Source organism: Schistocerca serialis, chromosome 9 (assembly GCF_023864345.2).
Source record: "Schistocerca serialis cubense isolate TAMUIC-IGC-003099 chromosome 9, iqSchSeri2.2, whole genome shotgun sequence".
Taxonomy (NCBI): Eukaryota; Metazoa; Arthropoda; class Insecta; order Orthoptera; family Acrididae; genus Schistocerca; species Schistocerca serialis.
The window spans coordinates 269,182,151-269,209,956 of NC_064646.1; the positions used below are offsets into that span (position 1 = coordinate 269,182,151).

A 27,806-nucleotide genomic window follows, 5' to 3' on the forward strand; every position below is an offset into this window, starting at 1 on the left:
CTTTTAAGCAGCCATTATTCCATATTTCAACAATTTCATACTGACAGACATACATCAAGCATCCATTTCAGAAATGAACAGAAGGAGATGTTGCTGTGGTCTATGTGGATGGCCAACCGACTAGCCTTTATTATATTTCTTATTTACTGTTTTTCAGCTTCAGTTTTTCCATTTTCCTGTTTATGTCTATTTCAGTCTGTCAGCCAAAAGTAGGGCCTCAGTAATATAAAATTTACGAACTTTAAGGAAATGAGACTATATAGACATGAAATCACACTATTCAATTTTAATTTACTGAATTAAAAATAAAATAAACAGTAATACAGCATGATTGGCTGAGAGTCAGGCAACAGGGATGTTCAGCAACCTGGTGCAAGTCTTTCGATTGGATGGCACTTTGGCAACTTGCACATCCCTAAGCTAACTCAGTAATCCTACTGATGAATCCAAACCACATTTCATTCCTGGCTTATCTTTACACAACTGGAAGGTGACAGCTAGGGTAATGCCAGACCTGGCAGTTTCCAAACATGTTTTACCACCACACCATTAAACATGACATTTGGTGGACTATTCTGTCACATTTAGATGTGATATGTAAGACTACCACAGCATGTACGTAATTCCTTGTCACTGAGACTGTGGCATATATTCAGTGGTGCATCTGTTCAGAATGCAGTGCACTCTAAAACTAGGATGCTTTCTTAGTTGGTAACAATACACATAGGATACCCATAAACCAAGTATTGCTGTCTTTCATGAGTTCCCAGAATACAATAAACACCTGAGCAGCATTTTCTGGGCAAATCTAACAAGGATCAGTGAAAATTTTTAAGGGCAGTACAATGGAAAAATAATAAAGGGGGAAGTTAGGATGAAATAACAGCAACAAAAGGTCCGGGAAGGTAGCCGTACCATGTAGGGAATTGCATTTGAAAGAAAACAAGCTTAAGAAGATTTGATGAAAGAGAGAAATAAATTTGACATTTCTGTGAAAACTCAAGTTTATATATTTTTGTCACTGTGAACTCATATGTTTAATATTATACTAAGAGCTTTTGCTCTTCATAGATACAAGCAGGTAGTTATGTAAAGTTGGGATACAACATAAAATTCTAGTCCTGTGGTTAGTGTAGGGGTTTTCTGAGCATAATCAGGTACAAACAACACCAAAACTAGCAACACAGGATTGGTGATTAATGAATCCTATCTTATAGATCAAAGTGATTCTCATTAAATAATTTGGAGGAGATTAGAATGAAGGAGATGGATCTGGGAATAATTATGTTCTCTCTCCTGATTGTGATATTATTTATGTTCTCTCTCCTGATTGTGATATTATTAAATCCCATAGCTGGATCGTGTTTATCATACATAACTGGGACAACATGTCCAATGAAACATAAGAAGATGGGACAACTCCATTTGATCTGATACCACTCACTCATAACATACACAATACTTTTTCTTTTCTTCTTCCTTACGAACCTGATACATATAACAAAAATATGAAATACCATAGAATAGTAAGGCCTCTCACCCCTCCCCCTCTCAGTCTTTCAAGAACCTAACTCCCATGTATAAAATGGTTTCAAATGTCCAATTAATTCACAAATATATTAATGTGTTACACATTTGACCTTAAGAATGTAAGTGGGAAAAAGTTTAGAAAAGGTCTGAAATTGTACTTGATGTTTGTTTGAAGTCTGTAGGTGCTCTCATCATCAGACAGTGGATGAGTATACACCAAGTAATTTGCACTCCATTTCCAGTAAGAGGTAATTCCTCACACACTGCAATGTTCCTGGCACAATATCTCCTGAACTATGTATTTAACAACGATATAATTTTACAGCTACATTTAGTGGTATATATGTGGATACTATCTATAAAATGTGTTGGAAATAGAATTAGTAGTAAAGAAGTAATAAATTAAAACAGAATGCCTTATACTGAGTGATAAACTAATTTCCTTTCATTATTTTGTCTGGATGTGCCAGAAAGAAAAGATTTTGTGAAGGTTTGAACTTGTGTGTAAAATGTTTTTCAAGTCACTAAAACTTAGCTACAAGATGTCCCGAAATTCCTGGACATGCCTTACATTTCCAACGGTGTCCATATGGTAGTCTGTAAGGGGGTTGGGGGCAAGACCTACGGGTATAGAATATTTTTAACATCTCGGAGGACGAATGGTGACTTGTAGGTAGCAACAAAACCATTATAGTTCCAGCTCTGTTAAAGACCTATGTAGTATCAACTTTTAAATAATTTTCTTGAAAGAAAAGCACCTGACTACCCTGTATTTTTTCCTTTCCCTAAGAGCTACAGGGAGATCATGTAATGCATCTCCCCGCCCCCCTACCCACAGGTATGCGTGTCCTTGCTATATTGTAACCGCTTGTCTGGCTTCAAATCTCTCACATTTTCAGGAAGAAGCAGTGATCTTTAGAAAATGACCTGGCAACTGGGAAAATAGAAATGAATAATTGGTTATTACTGCTGTTCTATACAGCAACATGGCTACAGTTACAGAGCTTACTCATGCATTAATAACACTGAATGACAGATGTGGCAAAGCAGCATTTACATTCCAAGGCAAAGCAAAGTGAAGCTTTATTCTCACTGATCCATTTGAATTTTGGCTCCTGAAGAATAAGCAAGTGGAAAGTTAACAATTAATTCACAGTACTTTTGTTATAAGCCACAATGATGAAACAAAAATGCAAATGCAATGACGCATTGCCATTAAAGTATAACTGTTTCAAGGCAAGAAGACACGAACTCAAAGCACAATGCCATAATTGGCATCCAGCAACATATGTTTCTGTTGCACACAAAGGTAAGGTTATAAAATAGTTTTCTTTTTCTTTTTATTCTTTTGTGTGTTTGACTTGGACCAACATAATGCTATGGTGATTATTTAAAGAGTTTTAACCTATAACTGCCAATTTTCATAAATTATCTTTATTTTAATACAACAAACTTTTCTCTTGGAGATGCACAAGATTTGGAAGTACACCTGTCTTCTAAGAAACCAAAATTTCATAAAATTCCACTGGTGCTTAAGATATTGAAGGTTTTTTTGCTCAGCACACACAATCAGTGTGTTGTGTTAGCCTTACAGAGGTAACATGTATTTCGCACTGTTCATCACCAAGCATCATGCAAATCCAATGACTGCACATAAACTAAATACAAAACTATACTGCGATCCTGATATTAAAAAGAAAGCTTCATGCTGTTGCTGTGTCAATACAATTTCATTCTAATGTCTTGTTTTGGGGTTGGCACCAACAACAGTAATCATGGTTCCCAGAAAGCATTTCCTATTTTAATACAATATTTTGACCTTAAAGCTGGTGTTATACAGACAAAGGTAGTCAAAATTGAAACTACTCCAAATGAAAGTGCTGAAACAATGTCATTGTATGTTTGAGATACTTTAATAGGGTTAGAAATAGAAAAGGAAAGAGTAGAAATTGGAGCTGACAATACAAATACAAATTTTGGTGACATAAGTCAACACAACTGTAAAAATGTATTCACTAAACTAATGTCACATCACAAAACTTTAGTTTGAGTGAGGTGCCCAACTCAAATTCTCAACAATTCCATTCAGCATGGGTTGCATAGTTTAAGTGAAGATTGTTTTCAAGTTGTACAATTACTTTTCTATATATACAGTAAGTAGTAATGAGCTCAAGTATTATTGTGAATTTGTAGAAACTAGTTACAAAAAGCTTCTTAGTCACAGTAAAACCATATGGTTATTTCTGTATCCTGCATTTGACAGAGTAATTGAAATGTACGAGGCTTTAAAATCTTACTTTTTTGCCTACATCCAGTCCTAAAGACGTTCTTTGAAAACAGTTTGAGTAAGCCTCATTTATAACACATTCATTGATGCCTGTGTTTCATCTTGGTATCGAACAGCTTGAAAGTGAACTGACACCCATTGTTCAGATCACTGCAATATTAGAAAATGTGTGCTCTCTTTCTCAAGAACAGGTTAGGGAATAATTTCAATGTCACTAAAGATGGGGGAGGGGGGAACACATTGATAAGTGCTAGGGAGGAGGGCCTTAATAAAGAACTTGACAATTCTGAGCAGGAGGCTGTTGAGCAGGAGGCTGTTCCGTTGCACGCCAAACGTCTCAACTATTTAGATAAATGGTGTGTGTCAATTTCAGAACTAAAAGATTTTGGATGGTTAATCTTAAATGATACAGTATTTATAGCCAATGTACAAAAGTGTGTACAGTTTGTGAATGATGGTTCCAATGGCTCTGAGCACTATGCGACTTAACTTCTGAGGTCATCAGTCGCCTAGAACTTAGAACTAATTAAACCTAACTAACCTAAGGATATCACACACATCCATGCCCGAGGCAGGATTCGAACCTGCGACCGTAGCGGTCGCGCAGTACCACACTGTAGCGCCTAGAACTGCTCGGCCACCCCGGCCGGCCTTTCGTGAGTGAGATGCACAAGATTTGGAAGTACACCTGTCTTCTAAGAAACCAAAATTTCATAAAATTCCACTGGTGCTTAAGATATTGAAGGTTTTTTTGCTCAGCACACACAATCAGTGTGTTGTGTTAGCCTTACAGAGGTAACATGTATTTCGCACTGTTCATCACCAAGCATCATGCAAATCCAATGACTGCACATAAACTAAATACAAAACTATACTGCGATCCTGATATTAAAAAGAAAGCTTCATGCTGTTGCTGTGTCAATACAATTTCATTCTAATTTCTTGTTTTGGGGTTGGCACCAACAACAGTAATCATGGTTCCCAGAAAGCATTTCCTATTTTAATACAATATTTTGACCTTAAAGCTGGTGTTATACAGACAAAGGTAGTCAAAATTGAAACTACTCCAAATGAAAGTGCTGAAACAATGTCATTGTATGTTTGAGATACTTTAATAGGGTTAGAAATAGAAAAGGAAAGAGTAGAAATTGGAGCTGACAATACAAATACAAATTTTGGTGACATAAGTCAACACAACTGTAAAAATGTATTCACTAAACTAATGTCACATCACAAAACTTTAGTTTGAGTGAGGTGCCCAACTCAAATTCTCAACAATTCCATTCAGCATGGGTTGCATAGTTTAAGTGAAGATTGTTTTCAAGTTGTACAATTACTTTTCTATATATACAGTAAGTAGTAATGAGCTCAAGTATTATTGTGAATTTGTAGAAACTAGTTACAAAAAGCTTCTTAGTCACAGTAAAACCATATGGTTATTTCTGTATCCTGCATTTGACAGAGTAATTGAAATGTACGAGGCTTTAAAATCTTACTTTTTTGCCTACATCCAGTCCTAAAGACGTTCTTTGAAAACAGTTTGAGTAAGCCTCATTTATAACACATTCATTGATGCCTGTGTTTCATCTTGGTATCGAACAGCTTGAAAGTGAACTGACATCCATTGTTCAGATCACTGCAATATTAGAAAATGTGTGCTCTCTTTCTCAAGAACAGGTTAGGGAATAATTTCAATGTCACTAAAGATGGGGGAGGGGGGAACACATTGATAAGTGCTAGGGAGGAGGGCCTTAATAAAGAACTTGACAATTCTGAGCAGGAGGCTGTTGAGCAGGAGGCTGTTCCGTTGCACGCCAAACGTCTCAACTATTTAGATAAATGGTGTGTGTCAATTTCAGAACTAAAAGATTTTGGATGGTTAATCTTAAATGATACAGTATTTATAGCCAATGTACAAAAGTGTGTACAGTTTGTGAATGATGGTTCCAATGGCTCTGAGCACTATGCGACTTAACTTCTGAGGTCATCAGTCGCCTAGAACTTAGAACTAATTAAACCTAACTAACCTAAGGATATCACACACATCCATGCCCGAGGCAGGATTCGAACCTGCGACCGTAGCGGTCGCGCAGTACCACACTGTAGCGCCTAGAACTGCTCGGCCACCCCGGCCGGCCTTTCGTGAGTGATAAAGTTGGCGTAACAGTTTATGTAAAGTGTTGTGATGAGGTATGTAATGTGAACTAGGTTTTGCAACAGCATAGCTCTGAACTTTGGGAACTGTCCTATAATGATAGGTGGACTAGATATTTTAATGGTAACAAGCACAAGAACTGTCACTCTGAACTCCTGAAACTAGTTCAGTATTTTCTTGTTATTTATGCACCCAACGCTAATGCTGAAAGAGTATTTTCACTACTTAGAGCACAGTGGACAGATCAAAGGAATAGATTATCTATTGACTAAGTCAAAGGTATTGCTTTTGTGAAGTACAATTTTTCAAAATTCAATTTCATAAAAGCTAAACTTTGCATAACATTAGTTCTTCAGAGAAGTATAACTGACTGCTGTTGATGATCACGTTTAACATTGTATGTGCCAGGATTTTAAGAAAATACAAATGCATTTGCCAATAATGTCCCACATTTTTGTCAAATGTTCTACATTTTTACCACTGTGCCCTACATTTCCATAAAACACTCTGGCAAGCCAACAATAACTGCTCTGATTCTCAAATGCTGGATGAATACAGACTGGGTTATTTGCATGCTGTGAGTTACACTGCTTCAAGACATACACAGAGTTTTTAACTGTAATGCTTGTCTTACTGTGTTAAACCTTTAACATAAGATTATAGATGTTAATGAGTAGATTATCACAGTATTTAGAATTCTCAAATTCCACTAATAATTACATATGAAATATTGAAAATCTAATTTTTGTTGCTCGTGGAGGCCGTTACATAGGCAGCCTGCAATTGAGTTTGAGTGATGGTGCACCAGATTGTTGTACGCACACACACACACACACACACACACACACACACACACACACACACACGAGTGCATGCACACTGGGCACTAAGATTGACTGCACCGAGAGACAAAAGTGTTATTAGTGTTCGCGAGCATGGGAGGAGGGAGGGAGGGAGGGAGGGAGGGAGGGAGGGAAGGAGGAGGGGTGGTGGGCATGCACGCTCCTGCCTGCATGCATGTTTACTCTACACCTGACAATCTGCCAAAGGGCTTTCCCATGGCTTAGTCTACTTTTAAATTTACTACTTTGCCTCTCAATGCCTTTTCTGTGTGGTGAGTAGCAGTCTGCCCTATTTAATTGTTATCCCTTCCCCAACTTTCCATTGTTTGATACATATGTATTATTAGATATACATAAAATATCAAAATTCTTTGTAATGTTGTAATTTTTTAAATTTTCTTACTCAGGGTATAATATACGTGTGACAGGTGACAACAAAATAAATATTTCACATATAAACATTTTATTTAAACAAATATTCGAGATTGAAGAGTCATGAAAACCAAATGCCCTTTAAGTCGGAACTGATTATTATGACTTGGACAGTTAAGAGTTTTAGTACAGCAGCTGATACGTCCACTGTGTGTTTTTTTGCTGGTTGGAACTGTGGTAGATATCAGAGGTCCCCATTTCATGTTTTGGCAGAGAGCATAAACTACTAAATTACTGGAACGTGAAACTAAAACAGGCACAATACACACTGGGTGGTCTGATTCCAAGAAGTCAAAAAATTTGAAAGTTGTATAAAATATGAATGAAACTCACTACAGGGACACAATCTATGCTGAAAACTAATTCAGTTGCATTAAAACAACAAAATAACTATGAGAACTTAAGTAAGTAAAATGCAATGAAATGACATGGCCAGTTAAGGTATGATGGATTTGATTCCTTACAGTTACATAAACATAAAGTAGATAAAAGTGTGCACTGGTGGTGCTGCTTTACTGGAATTACAGCTCATCAAGGAGGACACCATTCATCAAACTCATGATTTGTCTATTAAAGTTTTATAACTTAAACAATTACAGACTTTAGCCACGTCACAGAACCACAATCAAAGGCCTCAGAAAGGTCACAGCAACGCAATCTTGAAGATTAATGTTCTGCTAGTTTAAAAGAATGATGAAGGTTTTTTTTCACTCTCATACTTCATAAAAATGAAGTAAAATGTATCTTCAATGGACTGCTAACAATAGGGCACAAATCAACAACAAGCCAGCATCTCAAACCAGAAGTTAGATAACTGTAATTGTTTCTACTGTTACATTTTATAATAAAAACTCAAGTTTGAATGTTAACTGTAATGACTATTTTTTTCCCATAAATGCTTACTACTACTGTGGCTACCCAGCTACCTGTTAGCTTATTGTTTCCATCTCTTAACATTCCAAGTAGCTTCGATGAGAAGGTAGAACAGTAATAATAATCAGCAAAATGTTCTGCTTTTGCAAAAATACTTACAAGGCAATCAGTGGCAGCAATTGGACGTGCATCATGACGCAGTTCTCGACAGAAGAAATCTGCTAGACTACGATATGCAGATAAGTTGGTAACTGCTGCCTCCTCCAAGTTGCAACCAAATTTCGTAATGTAAGCAGATATGAGTCGAGTCCGGAGTGGTTCAGGTAGTTCCAGATTGCTAAACCAGCCCCAGCTCCGTGACACAAGGCGCAATGGAACAGATCGGTAGCACGTCACCTACAACAACAGTGTTATCGTTGTCAACATTCTTCATAGACTTTCCAATCAAGTTCAACATAAACAGTTCATAAAACACACACACACACACACACACACACACACACACACACATTACGGAGTCACCATGACTGAGTAAATATTAACTTAACAGGAGCAGCTAAGAGATAAACGATACAATGAACAATAATAGGTAATAAATACATTACAAATAATAATTTTGTCCTAATATTTTAACAAAAAGAACCAAAACATATCTACCAGGGTCTTCTTTTCCCCATCTCCTGATCACACAGCATAAATGCCACACAAGTGGCAGGTGATAGTGTGTGCCGTAAAGAACTGTGCATCTCCTGCATGGCACATTCTTTCAGTCTGTACTGAGCTGCAGTGACATAAACACAGCTGTTTCAATTGATTCTCCTGTCAACTGTGAATTGTGAAGCTTTATTCATTTTCTGCTAGCAGAAGCATGTAAGAATGAGCCAAGTGCATGGAGAAAACTTTATCAGGCAATATTTCCTTCTGGGATTGTTTTCATGTGTGACAAGGTCATTCCTCATGGTGCTGGTGCAGCTCAATGGCACCTTGAGAAATTTCAATGGGACATTACCATCACTTGCCCTACAGCACCAACCTAGTTCTGAGTAACTTCCATCTCTTTCATGAACTGAAGAATTTTAATGTAGCATGGATGTAGACCAACAAACGTGAATGTGATTTCAGGGCAATAAATGACAGTTTCTGCACAAGCGCAATGTTGAATCCTGATACATCTCAGACATTCTGTCTTACCATGTGCAGTTCGGACTACATATTCACAACTGAACTGCTCTGTAAGAAGACTGTGGGAGAAAGAACAGAACACGGGTAACAGCATCTTACTGAAACACAAGAGTTGCTACAGTATACCTGAGAAGCTGCTGTTTGCAACTATGCTTGGTTTTCAAAAGTTTTGAATTTACCTTGAGAGAAACAGGGTACTGGTGCTCTCTGACCACAAAGCTCTTCAACGTTTGGCATGAGTGCTGTCTCTGCAACAGGTTGACTACACAATCCACAATATTAAGGGCATCGAATACTGTCACTGATGCTTTATCTGGACTGTTGGTCTCAGGAGGAGACACTATTGCGAAGGAAGCTGTTGATGAAGAGTTACATCTATTGTATATAAAGGAAGTAGATGAGGTAAAGGAAATCCTTGCAGCATGCAAAGATATGCACAGAGTGGGGATCCAATGTTGAAACTTATGAAGATGAAATCCTATATCAAAGGATATGAGAACTCGCCCAGATTATACAAAATGCATGGAGAGATTCAATTAAGGAGGCAAAATAAGCGATCAGACCATTTGAAACTGTGCTTCCCTGACAATCAGAGATTATGTTCTTCTAAGTCATGTTCACTACAGAGAACAGAGGTTTATAGACATACTCAATAAGCAAGCATTTATTAATAATTTGTCAAGAAGAGTGCATAGGCAGTTGGCTGCATGTGACAAATGCTAGAGGGTACAACACACAGTACAGTATCTTGTCAAGCGGAAATGCAGAGTATTACTCCTCTTGAAGCACAATCGTTGCTCACTGTGGATAGTTTCAGACACCTTCCTACCTTTAGAGATGAAATTAAATATGTATTTGTAGCTGTACATGTATTTTCAAAATTTATAAAACTGTACCAGATACAGAGTGTGACCAGAAAAACTATGATTGTCAAATTGGAGAAAGATTACTTTAGAAAAGTGGTATTTACAGAGATGATGTTGCCAGACAATGGGTCACAGTTCATCCCAAGCTTGTGGGATGACTGTATGCACTGTAACCACATAAAATACATTAAAATGTCCACTGATCACACTGCCAGCAACCCTACCTAGAGATATGTATGAGAGATTGGGCACCTGTGCATGACTTATATCACTTCAAAGAACACAAGGTGGGCAGAATACATGCAGTTAACAGTTAATCGAAAATTTACTCAACAGCGTTAAGAATAGCACATAAAATTCTGAATTATTCACAGTCTTGTGTATCTGAGATATGACATTAACGCAAATGCTGTTTCAGCAAACTCCAATATCAATATTCAGTCAGTTCTTCTTTTATGATTCTCTGATCTTTTATTCTTTATATTGTTGATGTTACATTTAGTCTAAGATTTCCTTGTCATTTTGTAATAACTTCTTTCTTGATACTGTAATTACTTCCTTCTTGATGCTTCAAGTTGCCACAAAATATTCATACGTAATGGTCTGACCTATGTCCTACAATCATGAACAGCTTACTGTAATGTGTGAGACATGACTTGCTGCTACATAAAATGCTTATTAACCAGGTAAGAACTTGAATGGGTCTTGTAACATAACAGATGTTAAGGAAGCACACAGGGGTGCTTGTTTTTAAATGTGCTTGCCTGTCCAAATGGGTGGTGATAGTCCAGCCCAAGAAGTGGAGTTTAAGCGCAGCTCCAGGCTACAAGCTATATGGCAAAGCATGAAAGACACGGGACTCGTGGTGAATTTCCCTGCTGCCATGAAGCCTCAAATCCACACAAATGAAACAGGAGGGATGCCATGGCAAGAATGCTCACTTAAATGTGTAAAAATCTTGGATATCTAGTGTCACAAAATCCAGTTGTCCTACGTGAACAGCAAAGCTATCAAACTGAGCACGTTGATGAGACGAGCCTAACACCGCTTAGAATGTTTATATATGCCAAAAACTACATAAGTTACAACAATATTAAAAACTGTAATTTATGATACTTCCCTAGTTAAATTAACTGTATGAGAACCCGAGGTGCTACAAACTCAAACAAAGTGTCAAATAAAATATACTTGTTTATAATGTAACCTGTGACTTCCCTGGTTTGATACATTAAACAGTTTTAATGTTACAAGCAACAAACAACCTTGCAGCTAAATGAGTTAAGCCACAATATGCAATTCCCCAAAGCAACATATATTATGAAGTCAGCGCAGTGTAGGAGCATCCATCACCTGTTTTCTGGCTGAGAATTTTTTTACATTATTCAATGTTTTTAATAGAAATATTAAATTTATTTAAACTGACCACCAATAAAGTTCTTGCAAGTATGATGCATATGCTGTAAATTATGAGGGCACTTGGTGAAAGATCAACTAAAGACAATTCGAATAATTGGCCACTTCATTTTTCTATTTATTTACAAACATGTTTTCTTTACATAAATGAATGTTGCAGAAGGTTTCAATATTTATTTCATAGATGACAAGGAACCAGTAGACTTGTAATGTAGTTTGTAAGCAGGAAAGAACTGTAAGAAAGAGAACTGTATGTATGTATAGTTTTAAGAAACAAGGCAATGTGACATCAGCAATGCTATATAAGTGATATATGCATTTTCTGTGGTGTCAGTGATGCTATGTGAAATGCACATGTTCTGTCATGTTTGCGACACTATATAAGCAAGAAATGCCTATTCTGTTGGAACTTCTCTGCTTCACTCGTGATTGCGGTGTCAGTGACGAGTTCTGCAATAGGTAGCGGTGAATAGAGATTATATGCGGCGTATCAGCTACGCCAAATGTGAAAGACTTAAAATTTTATGCTCTGTGTTGAACTCTATCTTAACACAAGAATGGCAGAAGGTGTCAAAATGACCCCATCATACATTTTCTTCGGTGTCATATCCAATTTTTTAAATTAATTCTTGAAATTGTTTTACTCGTACTAATTTTTTCTCTTCTTGATAATCATGTAATTGGCTTTCCAAAATACTTACATTTTCTTGAACATTTTATCTGATATGCCTAAAATGGCAGAAGCGGTCAACTTGACACTGCTTCTCCTCTTAATATATGTAAATAATTCAACAATGAAGCACCAATAACCATCAATCCACCAGAGTTGTTGCTGCTCATTGTTGCACCTTGGACAATGCACATCCCAATCTGCCACAGTATATTGTATAATTCAAGTAATATTCTTTGTCCACGAAAGACATTTTCAGACTTGTCAGCATGGACTTTTTGACGAGGAAATGTTATGTCTCTGGGAGAATCGTGAAGCTGAATCAGGAACTGAATTTATTGATGAAGATGAAGATTTTACACCTGAGGCAAATGAAGATGAAGTCATTGTGAATTAAAATGGATTAGTGGAGGAGGAACTGATGCTGATCTATGATGACCCTCACCTCACCCATCACAGCAGGTCAAACTGAATTATTCTACAAAGATTGTCACTAGGGATGGAACCTAGTGAGAGATTTTCAATTTTTCATCTTCTGGAAGGAGGTGAGCTGTGTACATTATAAAGGAGAGAGGAGATCCCACTACTTACACTTGCTAATGAGTAGAGGACTCTGTCATCAGCACTTTGTGTCCTATTTTTGACGAGACAATGCTATAGCTCATTAAGAAATACACAGAATGAAATGCTAAAAAAATACTTTAATAACAATGTTTGGACCACAGCACTTGAGTAATTGGAAAAAAAATTAATAGCTGTGATATATGCTCAGGGTGTCATTTGTACAAAAGATATGTCTGCAGACAATCTGTGTTCAAATTCTTTGGGATCTGCTTTCATTGAGGACATTATGACAAGGAACATATTTCAGGAGCTTCTCAGATTCTTCCATTTTGATGAAAAATGAGCAACAGCTGAGCACTTGCCAACCAAAAAATTCACTCTTGTACCCAAATTTGGGGAAGGTTCATAGAAAACAGTATTCATTATTACAAGCCTAGAGACAATATAACCATATACAAGCAACTATTACCACGCGAAACAAGATGCAGATTCACTCAATTCATGCCAAACAAATATGGCTTCAAATTCTGGATTTCTGCTAATGTTTCAATGAAGTATATATGTAATGCTTTTCCATACCTCGGACAAGAGAACATGCATAGAAAGAAGCAGTATGATGCTAAGAGTCTTGAAGCCATTTCTAAATTTAGAAAGAAAAGGGGCAACAGACAACTACCCCATGTCTCTACAACTTGCTAAGAAGCTTACAGAAAAGTAAATTTTATTAGTTGGTACAATCAACAAGATCTTTAATGAAATCCCTGATGAGGTATAAAATCCAGATGCTGAAATACAGTCCGCCACCATCCTGCACCAAACTGGCAACAGATTGCACCACGAGTACACTGCATGCTAAAGAAGCAATAAGGAAAGAAGAAACCTGCAACCATAACATTCTAAAATGCAATGAAATGTGAGGTGGTCATGGTTGATCAATTAAATATACTAAAAAAGTTGTACATAGGAGGCAGACAATGCATACCTACTGCAATATCTCAAACGATGGCAATACATGCATGAGTCACCTACAAAACAGTACTGAACAAAAACATGAAAGGAAGGTGTTTGCACTTCAGCTGATGAATGAACTCAAGGTAACAAAAGAGGAGGAAGAATAACATACAAAAGAAAATATGGGATAAAAATCACCTACAAAATGGAAGCAGAGCCAAATTAGACTTTGCAAAGATTACAAAACCATTGCCAACTATGTAAAGTGTCAGAAAGGCATGTACAGAAAATGCAGGCATAAAACACAAACCACCTGAGCTAAATGAATCTAGCAGTTGCCAACTGAGTAAAAAGTACAATTAAGTCCTGTGTAGAATATATGGGAGTAAAACACAAAACAAATATACAAAATGTCTCACCTCAGCAATGTCTGTGGGTCATGGGGCAGAGAAGGATCTATAAATAATTGACAAATGAAAGTCTACAGTATAGGAAACTTGTTAGCAAGAGCAATGATAAATCAGTAAGATATTTTTGGTTTAAGTAAGTGATGTGTTAATTACTGTGTTAAATAATTGTTGTTATAACTCAGAAAAAAGTATGGATTCACAAACAATAAAATAAAGCACTTGTTTATGTCAGATATGAAAATATTTTATGCAGGATCAAAATGATCCTTTTCCACTGTTTTAGGAATGTAGAGACTCCGCCTTTCTAGTGTTAATTCATCACTAACAGATGAGAGCTGTTCACAGACAGAGAGAACCTTAGCATTCATCTGGTGTTAGACACTCAAGAGAGTTGAAACATTACGTTTTGCAGTGTGTCACAATGTACTGTACTGAACTAAAGCCTGTTTAAATTAATAGCTCAGAAACTGATAACACAAATGACAAACTAAATAGATATTATTGTACAGTTTGATTTTTAATTTTCAATCACAACAGGATCATGTAATGAACTTTAATTTCAGATTTTCATGAAGTTACGGCTCTTTCGGAATCTGAAATTGAGCACCCACATGTGATGAGTGCTTGGTATGGGAGTTTGCCGTGTTCAGATACAAATCTTCACTGCACTGTTCACGATGAAACTTTTTTTAATTTATTTATTTTATTATGAGGCCACAATCCAAAAGTGAATTCAATTTTATTTAATAAAATAAACTTTATTCCATTTCAGTTGTAAATATTTGTCATTTTCCATTACATAATTATCCTATTTTATCAAATTTACTCTTGATGGTTTTATCCTTATGATACATGTCAAGTGTCAAGCCACCAAAAACTTTCAGTCCGTGCAGTCTTCAGCTAGTGCACAGCTGGTGGGGAAAATGTGGGTCTACTGTGAACTGCACCTTTTAGCACCTCTTTCTGGCTGCAGGATGCTGCTGTCCACAGTATAACTGGCATTTCCCATAGGGCTTCATGTGAGGCATATTTGCAACTGATGCTGTGTTTTGCAATTCTCATCAATTGCTAGGAAACATGGAAAGGATCTGAAGATTTGACAGTAAAGTTGACCAAAGGGTGATAAACAGATTGATGCGTGATCACCTGTCAGATATGTTCAAGCCAAAATTTCTCCTATGTTGCACATTTACCTGACACATTATTATTTCAAACACAGCTTTTAACACTAATTTTGTTAGTCAAAAGAGACAGAGGGCTCCCAACTGGAAGCTCATACAAATAAACTTGTGATGTATCATTTCAGGAGGGTGACGGTTCAAACCTCCGTCCGGACATCCTGATTTAGGTTTTCCATGATTTTCCTAGATGACTGCAGGCAAATGCTGGGATGGTTCCTTTGAAAGGGCACAGCTGATTTCCTTCCCTAACCTTCCCTCAAGACGGAGCTTGTGCTCCGTCTCTAATGACCTCATTGTCAACGGGATGTTAAACACTAATCTTCTCCTCCTACATCATTTCATTTGAAACTACTTGTTTACTTTTACTGTTGATCTGACAATTTACCCATCAGGTAGATGCTACCACATCACTTCTCAATACGTCACTCACATATCTGTTTATAACAAATAATTTGGCAGACATTTCCACTACCATATGATTGTACCAGCGACATGAAATGAGAGCAGACAATATTTTTCTGACTCAGCTAAAAGGTGCCAGAGATTCAGGTTTACAGTAGTGAAATGGCACCAAATGAGAAAAATTTTTGGAAATCGTACATCATCACTTTTTCCAGTGTCATTTTTGTACAACCTTTCAGTGAAATAATAATACGAAAAAGGTTTCATCACTGGAAAGATCCCTAATAAATATACTGTAATCTGACACACAAAACCAGGACCATTCTAAATCCTTCTCAACAAAAGAGGTCTGTTTGAAGAAAGCCAGTAGAATTCAACCATCCAATATGACAGGGTTCAAAAACGAAATGTGATTCAGTCTACTGCAAACTGTCATTTATGATCTTCTAGACCACGGGTTTTCAATCTGCGCATTGCAGCTCCCAGGGGCAATGTGGCCTCAGAGTTGAGACTTTGCGGTGGTTTCATAAAAATAATAATTTGGTTTGAGTAAAGAAATAATGTGTGCACTATTATAGTAGTGATATCTAGTGAGCTGACAAGTGTTGTTACTATGAGAGCATGGTAGATGGAAATCAAATCCTACTCTGTGACTCATTTGTCTTCATTCAGTATCAATCAATTTGAAGGTTAGTTTTGTCAAATGATGATTTTTAATTGTTGTTCCTCCTCTGTGACTGGCGTTTCTCTGCCCATAAGGCTAATTTTTTAAATGTAAGTACAATACGTGATACTTCAAATGTATCATGCAGTTCTAAAGATGAAAAATTAAGAAGTACGATGACAGTTGACAGTTAGGTGAACTTCAGTTTTACACGTACTGCTGCTAGAAATGAGGAACAGTCACAGAGCATCATTTGTTTCATTTCCTAGCTATTGAAAGCAAATCAACTTAAAAAAAGAAATAAAAAGAAAAACAGCTGCTCTGGACATGGTATCTATTATGATAGGCGAGTCAGCTGCCAGACAACACATATTCGTTGAATGCTTGATGTGGGTGACAACATGAATGATTAACTGGTTGAAAAACTTGAAAGTAATGGCAACTTCACTCTTCAGTTGGATGAAGCTACAGACAACCACAATGATGCACATCTAATTTCTTACTTGTGATTTATCCATAAGAATAAATTTCATAACAATCTTCTTTCCTGCAGAAAAATAACTCTTATAACAGACCTCTTTGAAATGGTACACTCTTTTGTAGTAGAAAACCACATTAACTGTGAAAATTTTATGGATGGCTGTTATCCATTGAAAGACTGCCCATGCTATTTGGACAATCTGTTTTATTCACCAATATGCAGTGGTATCGAAAAGCATGAGTGCTGCCCTTCATGAAGTTGTTCTACCAGTGATCAAAGTGGTAAACTTCATTAAAAGTCAGCCACCAAAGTCAAAAGTTCAACAAATTTGCATTGATACAGGGCTGAGCACATTTCCCTAATTTATTACAGTGAATAGCTTCCATGTGCGACTACTTTGAAAAGGGTGTATGAACTCAGGAATGAATCTCACTCTTACCTTGCTCAAGAGAAAAACTTGAATTCCAAAAAGTTCATAGACTATGGCTGTTTTGACTGGCATAACTCTGTAACATCTTTGAAATACTCAATTCATTATCCCTTCAAAGCAATAAGACCAACAGCCTGCAGCTGTCAGATAAAATTCTTCAGCCTGCAGAAAGAAGCTACTACTATGGAGGAAGAAGTTGGATGATAAAATATATTACATTTTCCCTGCTCTTAACTCAGTTTCAGAAGACAACATCTTTCAGCTCAGTGAGGAATTGAAGTATGTTTGTGGACCATTTAAATGAACTCACTGATTACTTTTTGAAGTACTTTCCAGAAGATGATGATGTACAAGACTGGATCAAAGATCCTTTCATTACTTAACCACCCATCAACTCTTATTATCGAAGGACAAGAGCAACTGATTGATATTTCTTCAGGCTCCAAATTGGAATAGAAGTTTGTTCCCTCTCATCACTTCTTGAGTTTTAGAGCTTGGTGAGGCAGAAGCATTTGCAAGCATGTAACAAGCCCTACGAGTTTTTACACCTTTACGTTCTTCAGCAGACAGTCATCAACACAAAATGTAGACCATAAGTGAATGTGGAGAGAGATGAGAGTCTTAATTTCCAAACTTTGCTGAGACTTGAATAACTGGTTATGAAGAAGCATGCTTACCCTTTCCGTGGATTTTGTTGCAAAAATAAGATGTAGTAACATTAACAGTCGATTAACATTTTTTAAAACTTTTATTTACCCTACACTTCAAATGTTCTATGTGAAAGGATCTGCGTATGGTTTATGTTCTGGTCAAGGTTTTCAAAAAGTTTGAAAACCACTATTCTAGGACTATGGTGCTTATGTAAGGGCTTGATCATCTAAAAGAAAATTGCTGAACACAAAAAAGACTTTCAGGTGGCATTTGACTGTATTTATAAGGCAATGAATTACCACATTAGATGCCACTTATCTTCTCTCACATAAAAAGGTAACATTTGAGCAACTATGCGCAACAATGCCATTGACAAGAAAAATATCAAGTTTTGCTGCCAGTGCTGAGAAAAATTCTACAAGGATCAGTAGTGGTCATCACATCCTCTTGGATCAGTGGAGCCACACTGTCAGATTCTCCCCTCATTTTCTCCAGGACATAAATCATGAAATGTGGATTCCTGTTCTATTTCATGACATCACAGTCAAAAGTGTGAAGGCTGTTCAATAAATGACACCCATAAAACTGTTACTTAAAAATCTTTAGTGGTCAGCAGGGAGGTTGCTACTGGTGCTGTCGTCATCGTCATCATGTTTGAAGAGTGGTTTGATGTAGTTCCCCACATTAGTCCAGCTTGTGAAAGCCTCTTCACCTCTGCAGAATCACCGCAACCACATTATTAGCAAACTGACAATTCCTAGATGCCTCAAAATGTGTCCAATCAATTGATCCCTTCTTTTAGTCAAGCCCCATCATAACTTTCTTTTCTTCCCAATTCGATTCATTACCTTCGTTCGTTTTTAAGTCTACGCATCTAATCTTCAACATTCTTCTGTAGCACTACATTTAAAAAGCTGTTTTTCTCTACTTGTTACACTCTTTGTCATCCATATAACTCTAGAAAAATACTTTTCGAAATTCTGTTCTTATCACTGCCTATCTGAATTTTATATCCTCTCCACTTCTGCCATCATCAGTTATCTTGGTCCCAAATAGCAAAACTCACCTACTACTTTAAGTGTCTCATTTCCTAATTTAATTCTCTTGGCATCACCTGATTTAATTCGACTATATTCCACAACCTTGTTTTACTCTTTGGGGGCTCATCTTCTACCCTCTTTTCAAAACACTATATATTCCGATCAAATGATCTTCCAAGTCCTTTGCCATCTCTTCACAGAATTACAATGTTATTGACAAACATCACTGTAATTATTAAAAGAATTTAAAACATCTATTAGGTCATGTAATAATGGTCACTTGATTTTTGTGGAACCTTTCTGTTTTTTCATCACACTTTCAGGTCCTGCCAATCTTCACAGGATCACTGCAAACATGGTGAATGCAAACCTTTAAAACTGTTGTCAGTTGTGAATAAACATAACATGTAGACACATGATATTCATAGAGAAATTCTTAGAATCTAACTTGTATGTACTTGTAGCATAAATTATTTTGAGCCTAAAGGAAAAATTCTGGGCATTCTTGAGGAACTAGAAATGTAACAAAGGGCATCTTCGTTTATTACCAAATAGCATAATTAGTGAACAGGTTACCAGTAGTAGACAGTGGTTTTTCAATATATTCGACAATTTGTTACAACAGAAAGGGGGAAAATTGGTCTTTCTTTTGCTCATGTATCACAATCCTATAATGTACAAATAATTTCATGTCATAAGAGAAAATAGTATCTTATGACATTTGCACTATTCCTGTTTTTAATAGTTTTAGCTGTTTTTTTAAATAATTATTATTTTTAGTTACTCATTGTGTTTGCCTGTTTGTGAGAATGAAAGGTACAATTTTTTATACATTTTATATAATTTCGTGTGGAGAGGGGGGGGGGGGGGAACCCTTATTATAGCTGCAGTCTTGTCACTGCAAATGTTGTAGATTGCTCTTTATTTCCAGTATTTTATCCTTCCTGCCTTCTTATACTTGTGTGTCAACATAATTAATTGCAGTGGAAAATTCACCAATCCACAATGTTGGTAGTCCAATAGAATACAACAGTGGTAGAGCCAATGGTAAACACAATTTGAAAAATTGTCAAGTCAGAGTGTTCACAACATCCTGAATGAAGTGTCAAGGGATGTGGCCAGGGGGGGTTTGGAAGCAAATTCTGCCCATTAACTCCCAGTGCATAGGCAGCTGTGGTGGGAGAGTGTGATGGTATACGTTGTAATACAAGGTGGCAGCATGTCCCACATCCTTTATATTGTGCTGATGAAAGAGGGTTGTGTAGAAACCTTAATTTATGGTAGTAGTGTTAGAGGAAGGACTGCATATGTTGTGGGAATCTTCTATTTATGTGCAGATACAAAACACATAATAAGCACAGTACAGTGACAAGGCATGACAGAGGGCAAATGTTTTGCTGGTGGGGAAGGAGCCATATGCACTTGAGGTCGCGACTTGCGGTGCCACGGACACCAAAGAAGAGAGATCGGGATGACAAATGTTGTTGTTCCAGAAAAGAAAAACAAAAGAAGATTCTATGGAATTACTACTTATTTCTTGACTCTGGCACGCTAACAAAGTGTGTCTGGCACGATAACAAACTGTCTGTCTGGGATACTAACAAACTGTCTGTCGATGAGTATAGTCATTAAGACCTTAAATGTGAATGTTTAACTGATATGTTGAAAGTGCTATGGTGACTGTTAAATACAGAAAGATTTTAAAAAGAAGTGGTTACATGATTTCGTAGCCAGTTGGTAGCAAACAATCTTCCATTATCACAGAGCTTTTCTCCATATGGTGAAGAAGTTTGATATAGCTATCAGTGGCACTGTATAGCAGGACCACAAGTTCAAGGAGTGACATAAGTGCAGAAAGAAAAGATTTAAAGGTAAAGGGAATCATGAACATATAACTGACAGATCACACTTCAGAATTGGTACCCTGCTCAAGTACTCTCCAGCAGCAAATACTAGCATTAACATTCCACGTGGTGACCGAGGAATGAAAGAAAAAGGCACTGAGATAAGGTTGTGGTGAGACAGAGAAAAATTTCACCATAAAATTGTTTGTACCTGAAATGTGCAGTTACAATAGGTGAAGAAGATGATGTGTTGGGATGACAACCAAATATCTAGATAACAGCAAAATTAACAAAGTAAAGAAGGTTTGCTGAAGAGAGTAACGCTTCAACATTAAAAATGGTTATCGTGTGTGAGTACTGGCTCAGCATGTAATACGAGATATGTTAAGTCACCTAAATGGAAGAGTCTGTGAACAATTTCTCTCTCTCTCTCTCTCTCTCTCTCTCTCTCTCTCTCTCTCTCTCTCTCTCACACACACACACACACACACACAGGCATCTGCTTCACACTGCAGCACAATATAAAATGAATTAGGTGAGCTGTAATGTGGACTGTCAACAGTTATGTTTCACATTATGACTAATTTTATCAGTAGTACTACATACTTTTTCACGGGGATAAAACATTCATTCAATATAACTAGTGTATTTGAGTGAGTAATCTTCACACTTTAGCATATGCCTATCCTCGGAGCATGAATATAAAAATGTTAAGTGAGATTTTAGATAAACTGTAATGGTGCAATCAATTAGATGAACTGTCTCACAATATAATAACAATATCAAATGATATGACAACACACAAAACGGAGAGTAAAACTCACACAGATAAGTTGAAACAGCTGGGTAGGCTAGAAGATATGTCTAATGATGTAACACCACTTGCAGATACAGTTTCTCAAATTGAGGCAACCTTAGAAAACATACCTACGATGTTCAAAACAGAAATGAAGAAACACTGTGATTCGGTTAGCAAGGAGGTAGAGGAAAATTTAAATAATGTCAATGATGCTATAAAATGATTACAAGATATAACTATGAATGATTTGAAAACTGTAGCAACCAAATCTCAGATACACAAAACAGGGTCAAAGTGTTGGAATTAAATAGAAATCTTATTGAAAGTGAGAGTGATCCAAATACCATAACTAGTCTGGAAGCTCTAATGTTACTCCAACTTCTGTTCTGATTAAAATACTTCTCATTACGAGAGATTCATTGTAGCAAGAGAGTGATGTAGTTTTTGAGTGGAATACTTAGCTTTGACCTGCTGAATTCTCTTTCACTAATAAAGTCCATTAGAGGATGTATATTGCAGATTTGCCTGGATTTTAGACATGATGAAAACTATGTTAAAATAATGTTTTCCAACACACTGATGATTCCTTTTAACAGCAGATGCATTTTCCATATGTATTTACAAAGATCTTCATAAATAAACTGTTCTCTACTAACATGACTGACAAAACAACAACTGTTACAGATTTTCTGTCATTACATTGGCCAAATAGCAGCTGACTCCCAGCGCTTTGCATCACTGAATATATACCCTATCTTAACAACGAATGTTCTTTAGCCTATTGTCAAAAACAATTACATTTACTGATTTATAATGAAAAGTTAACATGATACATAAAATGCACAAGTCTCATTAAATACATCAGATGACTGATAAATGCTCCAAAAGTCTCTTTTTAGTTAAGTTGGAATTTACAAATTTTGCTAATTAACTATTGGTTTAATTGTGAGAGATATTTCTCCTAACATTTCTATGGGAATGTAATAAGGCAATCATGAGAATGGAATTTTAAATTTTGCTGAAATTTGACAGCATGTTAATTCACAATGTCAGGTTTTTAACTAATTACAACTTTCTATTAATTACAAAAGTTAAATGATCTGAAATAATGTTAATGATGTTGATTTTGTATATAAATGAACCATACAGTTCAATTTGCTGACAGAAATTAAGAAAAACCATACTTTCTAACTTTTGTCCACAACGTATTGTGGATTGGGTAATATACAATCTGCTAAACTTTTGGTGGTATCTAAGCATTCATTACCTACCCTATAACTAGTCCTATTAAAAGACACATATGCAGCTATTAGTAGAACAGAAAGCATACGAAAAGTAGACACAACTAGCCACTAGTGGCAATTATAATTCTATTGAAGATACTGTTGATCCCCAGAACGAATTTCAAAAATTGTGGGAAGAGTTAAATAACACTAAATAGGAACTTGGGAGTAAAACATCTGCACCCAATATTGAGTTATCTGCAGAGGTATTAGAGGAATTGCAATTAGGGAGTGGATTGAACTGATCAAAATAATTCCTCAAGTTTAAACCTGAAGGTGATGTACACCCAATAAAATTCTTATGGATATTTTCACGATCTATGCCCCAGAAATGAGATGGCTAAGAAAATGGATTCTGCACTGGGACATTTAGCAGCTGACACAGCAGAATGGAGAACAGCCAATTCTGAGGAATTTAATTCATAGGAGAACTTCCAGGAAAAATTTAAGAGAAAATAACTTTAAAAGTATTAGACTGAAAGTACTATACACTGAAGCGTCAAGGAAACTGGTATAGCCATGCATATTCAAATACACAGATATATAAACAGGCAGAATATGGCGCTGCGATCGGCAACACTTATATAAGACAACAAGTGGCTGGTGCAGTGGTTAGATCGGTTACTGCTACTAAAATTGCAGATTACCAGATTTAAGTGAGTTTGAGTGATGGGATTTTCCAATATGACCATTTCATGAGTTTACCATGAGTATCAGATAAAACATCAAATCTCCGACATCGCTGAGACAGGAAAAAAATCCTGCGAGATCAGGACTAGCGACAACTGAAGAGAATCGTTCCAACTTGACAGAAGTGCAACCCTTGAACAGATTGCTACTGATTTCAATGTTGGGCCACCAAAAAGTGTCAGCACGTGAACCATTCAACGAAACGTCACAGATATGGGCTTTCGGGGTTGAAGGCCCACTCGCGTACCCTTCATGACTGCACAACACAAAGGTATTCACCTCGCCTGGGCCCGTCAACACCAACATTAGACTGTCAATGACAGGAAACATGTTGCTTGGTCAGACAAGTCTCATTTCAAATTGTATCGAGCGAATGGACATATATGGGTATAGAGACAACCTCATGAATTCATGGATTCTGCATGTCAGCAGGGACTGTTCAAGCTGGTGGAGGCTCTGTGATGGTGTTGGGCATGTGCAGTTGGAGATATATGGGACCCCTGATACATCTAGATACAACTCTGACAGGTGACATGTACGTAAGCATCCTGTCTGATCACCTGCATCCAGTCATGTCCATTGTGCATTCTGACAGACTTGGGCATTTCCAGTAGGACAATGCGACACCCCACACACCCAGAATTGCTACAGAGCAGCTCCAGGAACACTCTTTTGAGTTTAAACACAGTATCACTGTTCAGTCAAAACCTGGTCCTGGAAATTCTTTCTGGTACTTAAACATGACTTGCAGCTCCGCAAACGATTTATGTGTATGAAAAATTACAAGTTGCACCATGAAAACAAAAGATACAGGTTTAATTCCTGTTGATGACAGGTCACTGGACATGTAGCATAAGCTTAGACTGGAGAAGATTCAGTCAGGTCCTTTTCAAAGTAATTACCATTGTATTTGCCATAAGCAGTTTATGGAAAGGACAAACTTCTAAATCTAGATGGTCAGATAGGGATTTGAAATACCATCTTCTTGAATATAAGTACAATGTCTTACACCATTGCATCACCCCAATCAGTCAAATTGCATCATGGCTTCAATTCAGAACTAATGTGTGTTTAGAAGTCACAATCTACAGTTTTGGCAATATTTGCTTGATACTACTTGAATAAACTTGACCATTTTTTGAATTTTAATACCCTTTAACATAATAATACAGATACAAATAATTACTATAAAAATAATACTGAGTGCAAACTCATTAAAGTTAATTTAAAACATTCACCAACCTCCCAGTCCTTTGCCTCTTCTACGGGTTCCTTCGTGTGTTTCTTTTTTATGTAGTTCCACTGAACCACACCAACAGTTGCAAACAGGAGACTTAAAGGAAGAGGCCTCCAAACACGTCTCAGGTATTGCCATCGCTGGTTACTCTTACTGACGTCTGCATACTCTATTTTTTTAAAAAAAAAAAAAAAAAAAAAAAAAAAAAAAAAAAAAAAAAAATACTGTTAAAAATGAAAATACCACCCAGTAACTACTGTTTAAAAGCAATATTTCACACTAACAAAGTTCTCACTCTCTGACATCAATACCCTTGCACATAAGATACACATTTATCACACAAACTGAAAGCAGAGAAACAAATTCAACACACAAATGAAATCTTAAAAGGCAAAATTGGATAAAATAACTCTGTATAATAGTGTCATACCTAATAAAGGGTGTCCCTGGAGGAATATACAATATTCAGGGATATGACAGAAATGATCATTCAAATCATAAAAGTCCAATAAACATAGTCTCTAAAATGCACATCTTAAAAGCTATGAGCACTTGCTAAGTAGTAAAGATATGTTTCACAGTAATGAAGATAAACAAGTGCTCATAGCTTTTAAGGTATATATTTTAGAGCCGATGATTACTAAATTTTCTGTATTGTATTGTATTTTATTTGTATTCATCTCATTACGTACATTTTACACGTCATATCATCACATTGTACAGGACACACATTGCTTCGAATGATTGTTCCTGTTATATTCCTGAATACTTACCATTCCTCCTGAAACATCCTGCAGAAGAAAATGCAGGAAGAAAGGATTTTAGAGATTATAGTCTTATTGATTGGTTACTGGTGACATAAAATTCGCTTAGTTGAGCACGAATGAGGAAGAAATCAGGTTGTAGCCTTATTGAATAAAACAGTCTAGCCTTCATTTGAAGTGATTTTGAGAAAACAACAAAAATCTAAATCAGGGCAGCTAAATATGTATTTGAATCATGATTCTCCAGAATATATTTCCAGTTATTTCAAGTTAACCCTTTTGACACAGCACCGGAGTTTCACTTGGGCACTAGTTACGCCAGTGGATGAGTGAGATTTGCGTGGCATCTCAACAGTGGTCAAGAGAGCCACGGAAAGGGAAACACCTCAGCGCATCACAATGAGACTGCTACGCCAGAAGAAGTGAGTGACCATTACAAAACATTTTTGTGCAAACATCAGTCCAGCTTCCAAAGTGACATCGCCTCTTACTAAGTTTTCTCTTCTTCGACAGAATGACCACAGAATTTATGAAAAGACTACATAACATCAATATGACCTTTTTGTAAAGTTGTTTTTGTAATGTCATTTAGCCTGAAGATGAGGTATTCCCTAGAAACATGTCACTTCATAAATAAGTAATACAACAGTTGACAAAGTTTGCGACTGGTAGCGGTAATTTAAAAAAACCTTTACATATTTCTTGAGACAGTCACAGTTGAAAAATAGTCAAAACACATTGAAGCTCACTAGCATGTCTGCTGGTTCAAGACATAGTCTTCAGTCGTCGTATAAGATCTTCTGAGTTTCAAATGTGATTTTCACATTTTCCTACCAAAGGGCTTAGAAGAGAAGCCAGATGTTTTTCCAGGTAATATGTTAGAGCTCCTATATTGCTCACGATGGGGCAAAGAAGAAACCCCTTCCTTATGCATCTTAAGCAGAGAATAAAATTGTGGTGGAACTGGTGCTTGTACTCTTAATCTCTTTTGAAGATGTTCACGGAACTGACAGGATTTGACGAGTGAAGCCATTGCAGCAACATGTCAGTAAGCACCTGAAGATGACAAGCAGTTGTCTCATTGAAATAGTGTGCAGCTTCCACAACATTATCCAGTGTGATGCCTATGAAGAAATGAAGCAGTTACAACGTTGCGAAGTCTCAAACAGCACAAAACTATTTGATATTGGCGTACACATCACGAAAATAATACCAACTTGGCTGTATTATTTAACAACTTATTTTTAGCAAATTATAACATTTCACCAATTTGTTACTTTTTGTTGAATGGGATGCATGTTGTTGGTATGGTCTACAGTCCGAAGACTCATTTGATGCAACTCTCCATGCTACTCAATCCTGTGCAAGCCTCATCATCTCCGAATAACTACTGCAACCTATATCCTTTTGAATCTGCTTACTGTATTCATCTCTTCGTAACCCTCAACGATTTTCACTCCCAACACTTCCCTCCAATACTAAATTGGTATTACCTTGATGCCTCACAATACGTCCTGTCAAATGATCCCTTCTTTTGGTCAAGTTGTGCCACAAATTTCTTGTCTCTCAAATTCTATTCAGTACTTTCTCATTAGTTACATCATCAACCCATCTAATCTTCAGCATTCTTCTGTAACACCATATTTTGAAAGCTTCTACTCTACTTTTCTCTAAACTGTTTATTGTCCATGTTTCACTTCTACACATGGCAACACTCCATACAAATGCCTTCAGAAAAAGACTTCCTAACACTTAAATTTCTATTTGAGGTTAACAAATTTCTCTTCTTCAGAAATGCTTTTCTTCCCATTGTCAGACTACATTTCATATCCTCTCTACTTCAGCCATCCTCAGTTAATTGCTGCCCAAACAGCAAAACTGGTCTACTACTTAAAGTACCACGTTTCCCAATCAAATTTCTTCAGCATTTCTGATTTTATTTGACTACATTCTATTATCCTTGCATTGCTTTTTTGATTTTCATCTTACATTTTCCTTTCAACACACTGTCCATTTCATTCAACTGCTCTTTCAAGTCCTTTGCTGTCTCTGACAGAATTAAAATGTCACTGACAAACCTTAATGTTTTTATTTCTTCTCTGTGAACTTTAATTTCTACTCCAATTTTTTCTTCGGTTTCTTTTACTGCTTGTTCAACGTACAGA

General features: G+C 36.7%; 1 protein-coding gene across 1 annotated transcript in view; it reads right to left on the reverse strand.

Annotated features, from left to right (window-relative positions):
- The window catches only part of LOC126419221 (phosphatidylserine decarboxylase proenzyme, mitochondrial), a 118,549-nt gene that overhangs the window by 60,586 nt on the left and 30,157 nt on the right, over positions 1–27,806 (reverse strand). The window contains exons 3-4 of the mRNA XM_050086357.1: positions 24,883–25,046; positions 8,279–8,515 (exon numbers count right to left, since the gene is read on the reverse strand). Coding sequence (XP_049942314.1) covers positions 8,279–8,515; positions 24,883–25,046 — 401 coding nt within the window. The remainder of the gene's footprint in view (positions 1–8,278; positions 8,516–24,882; positions 25,047–27,806) is intronic.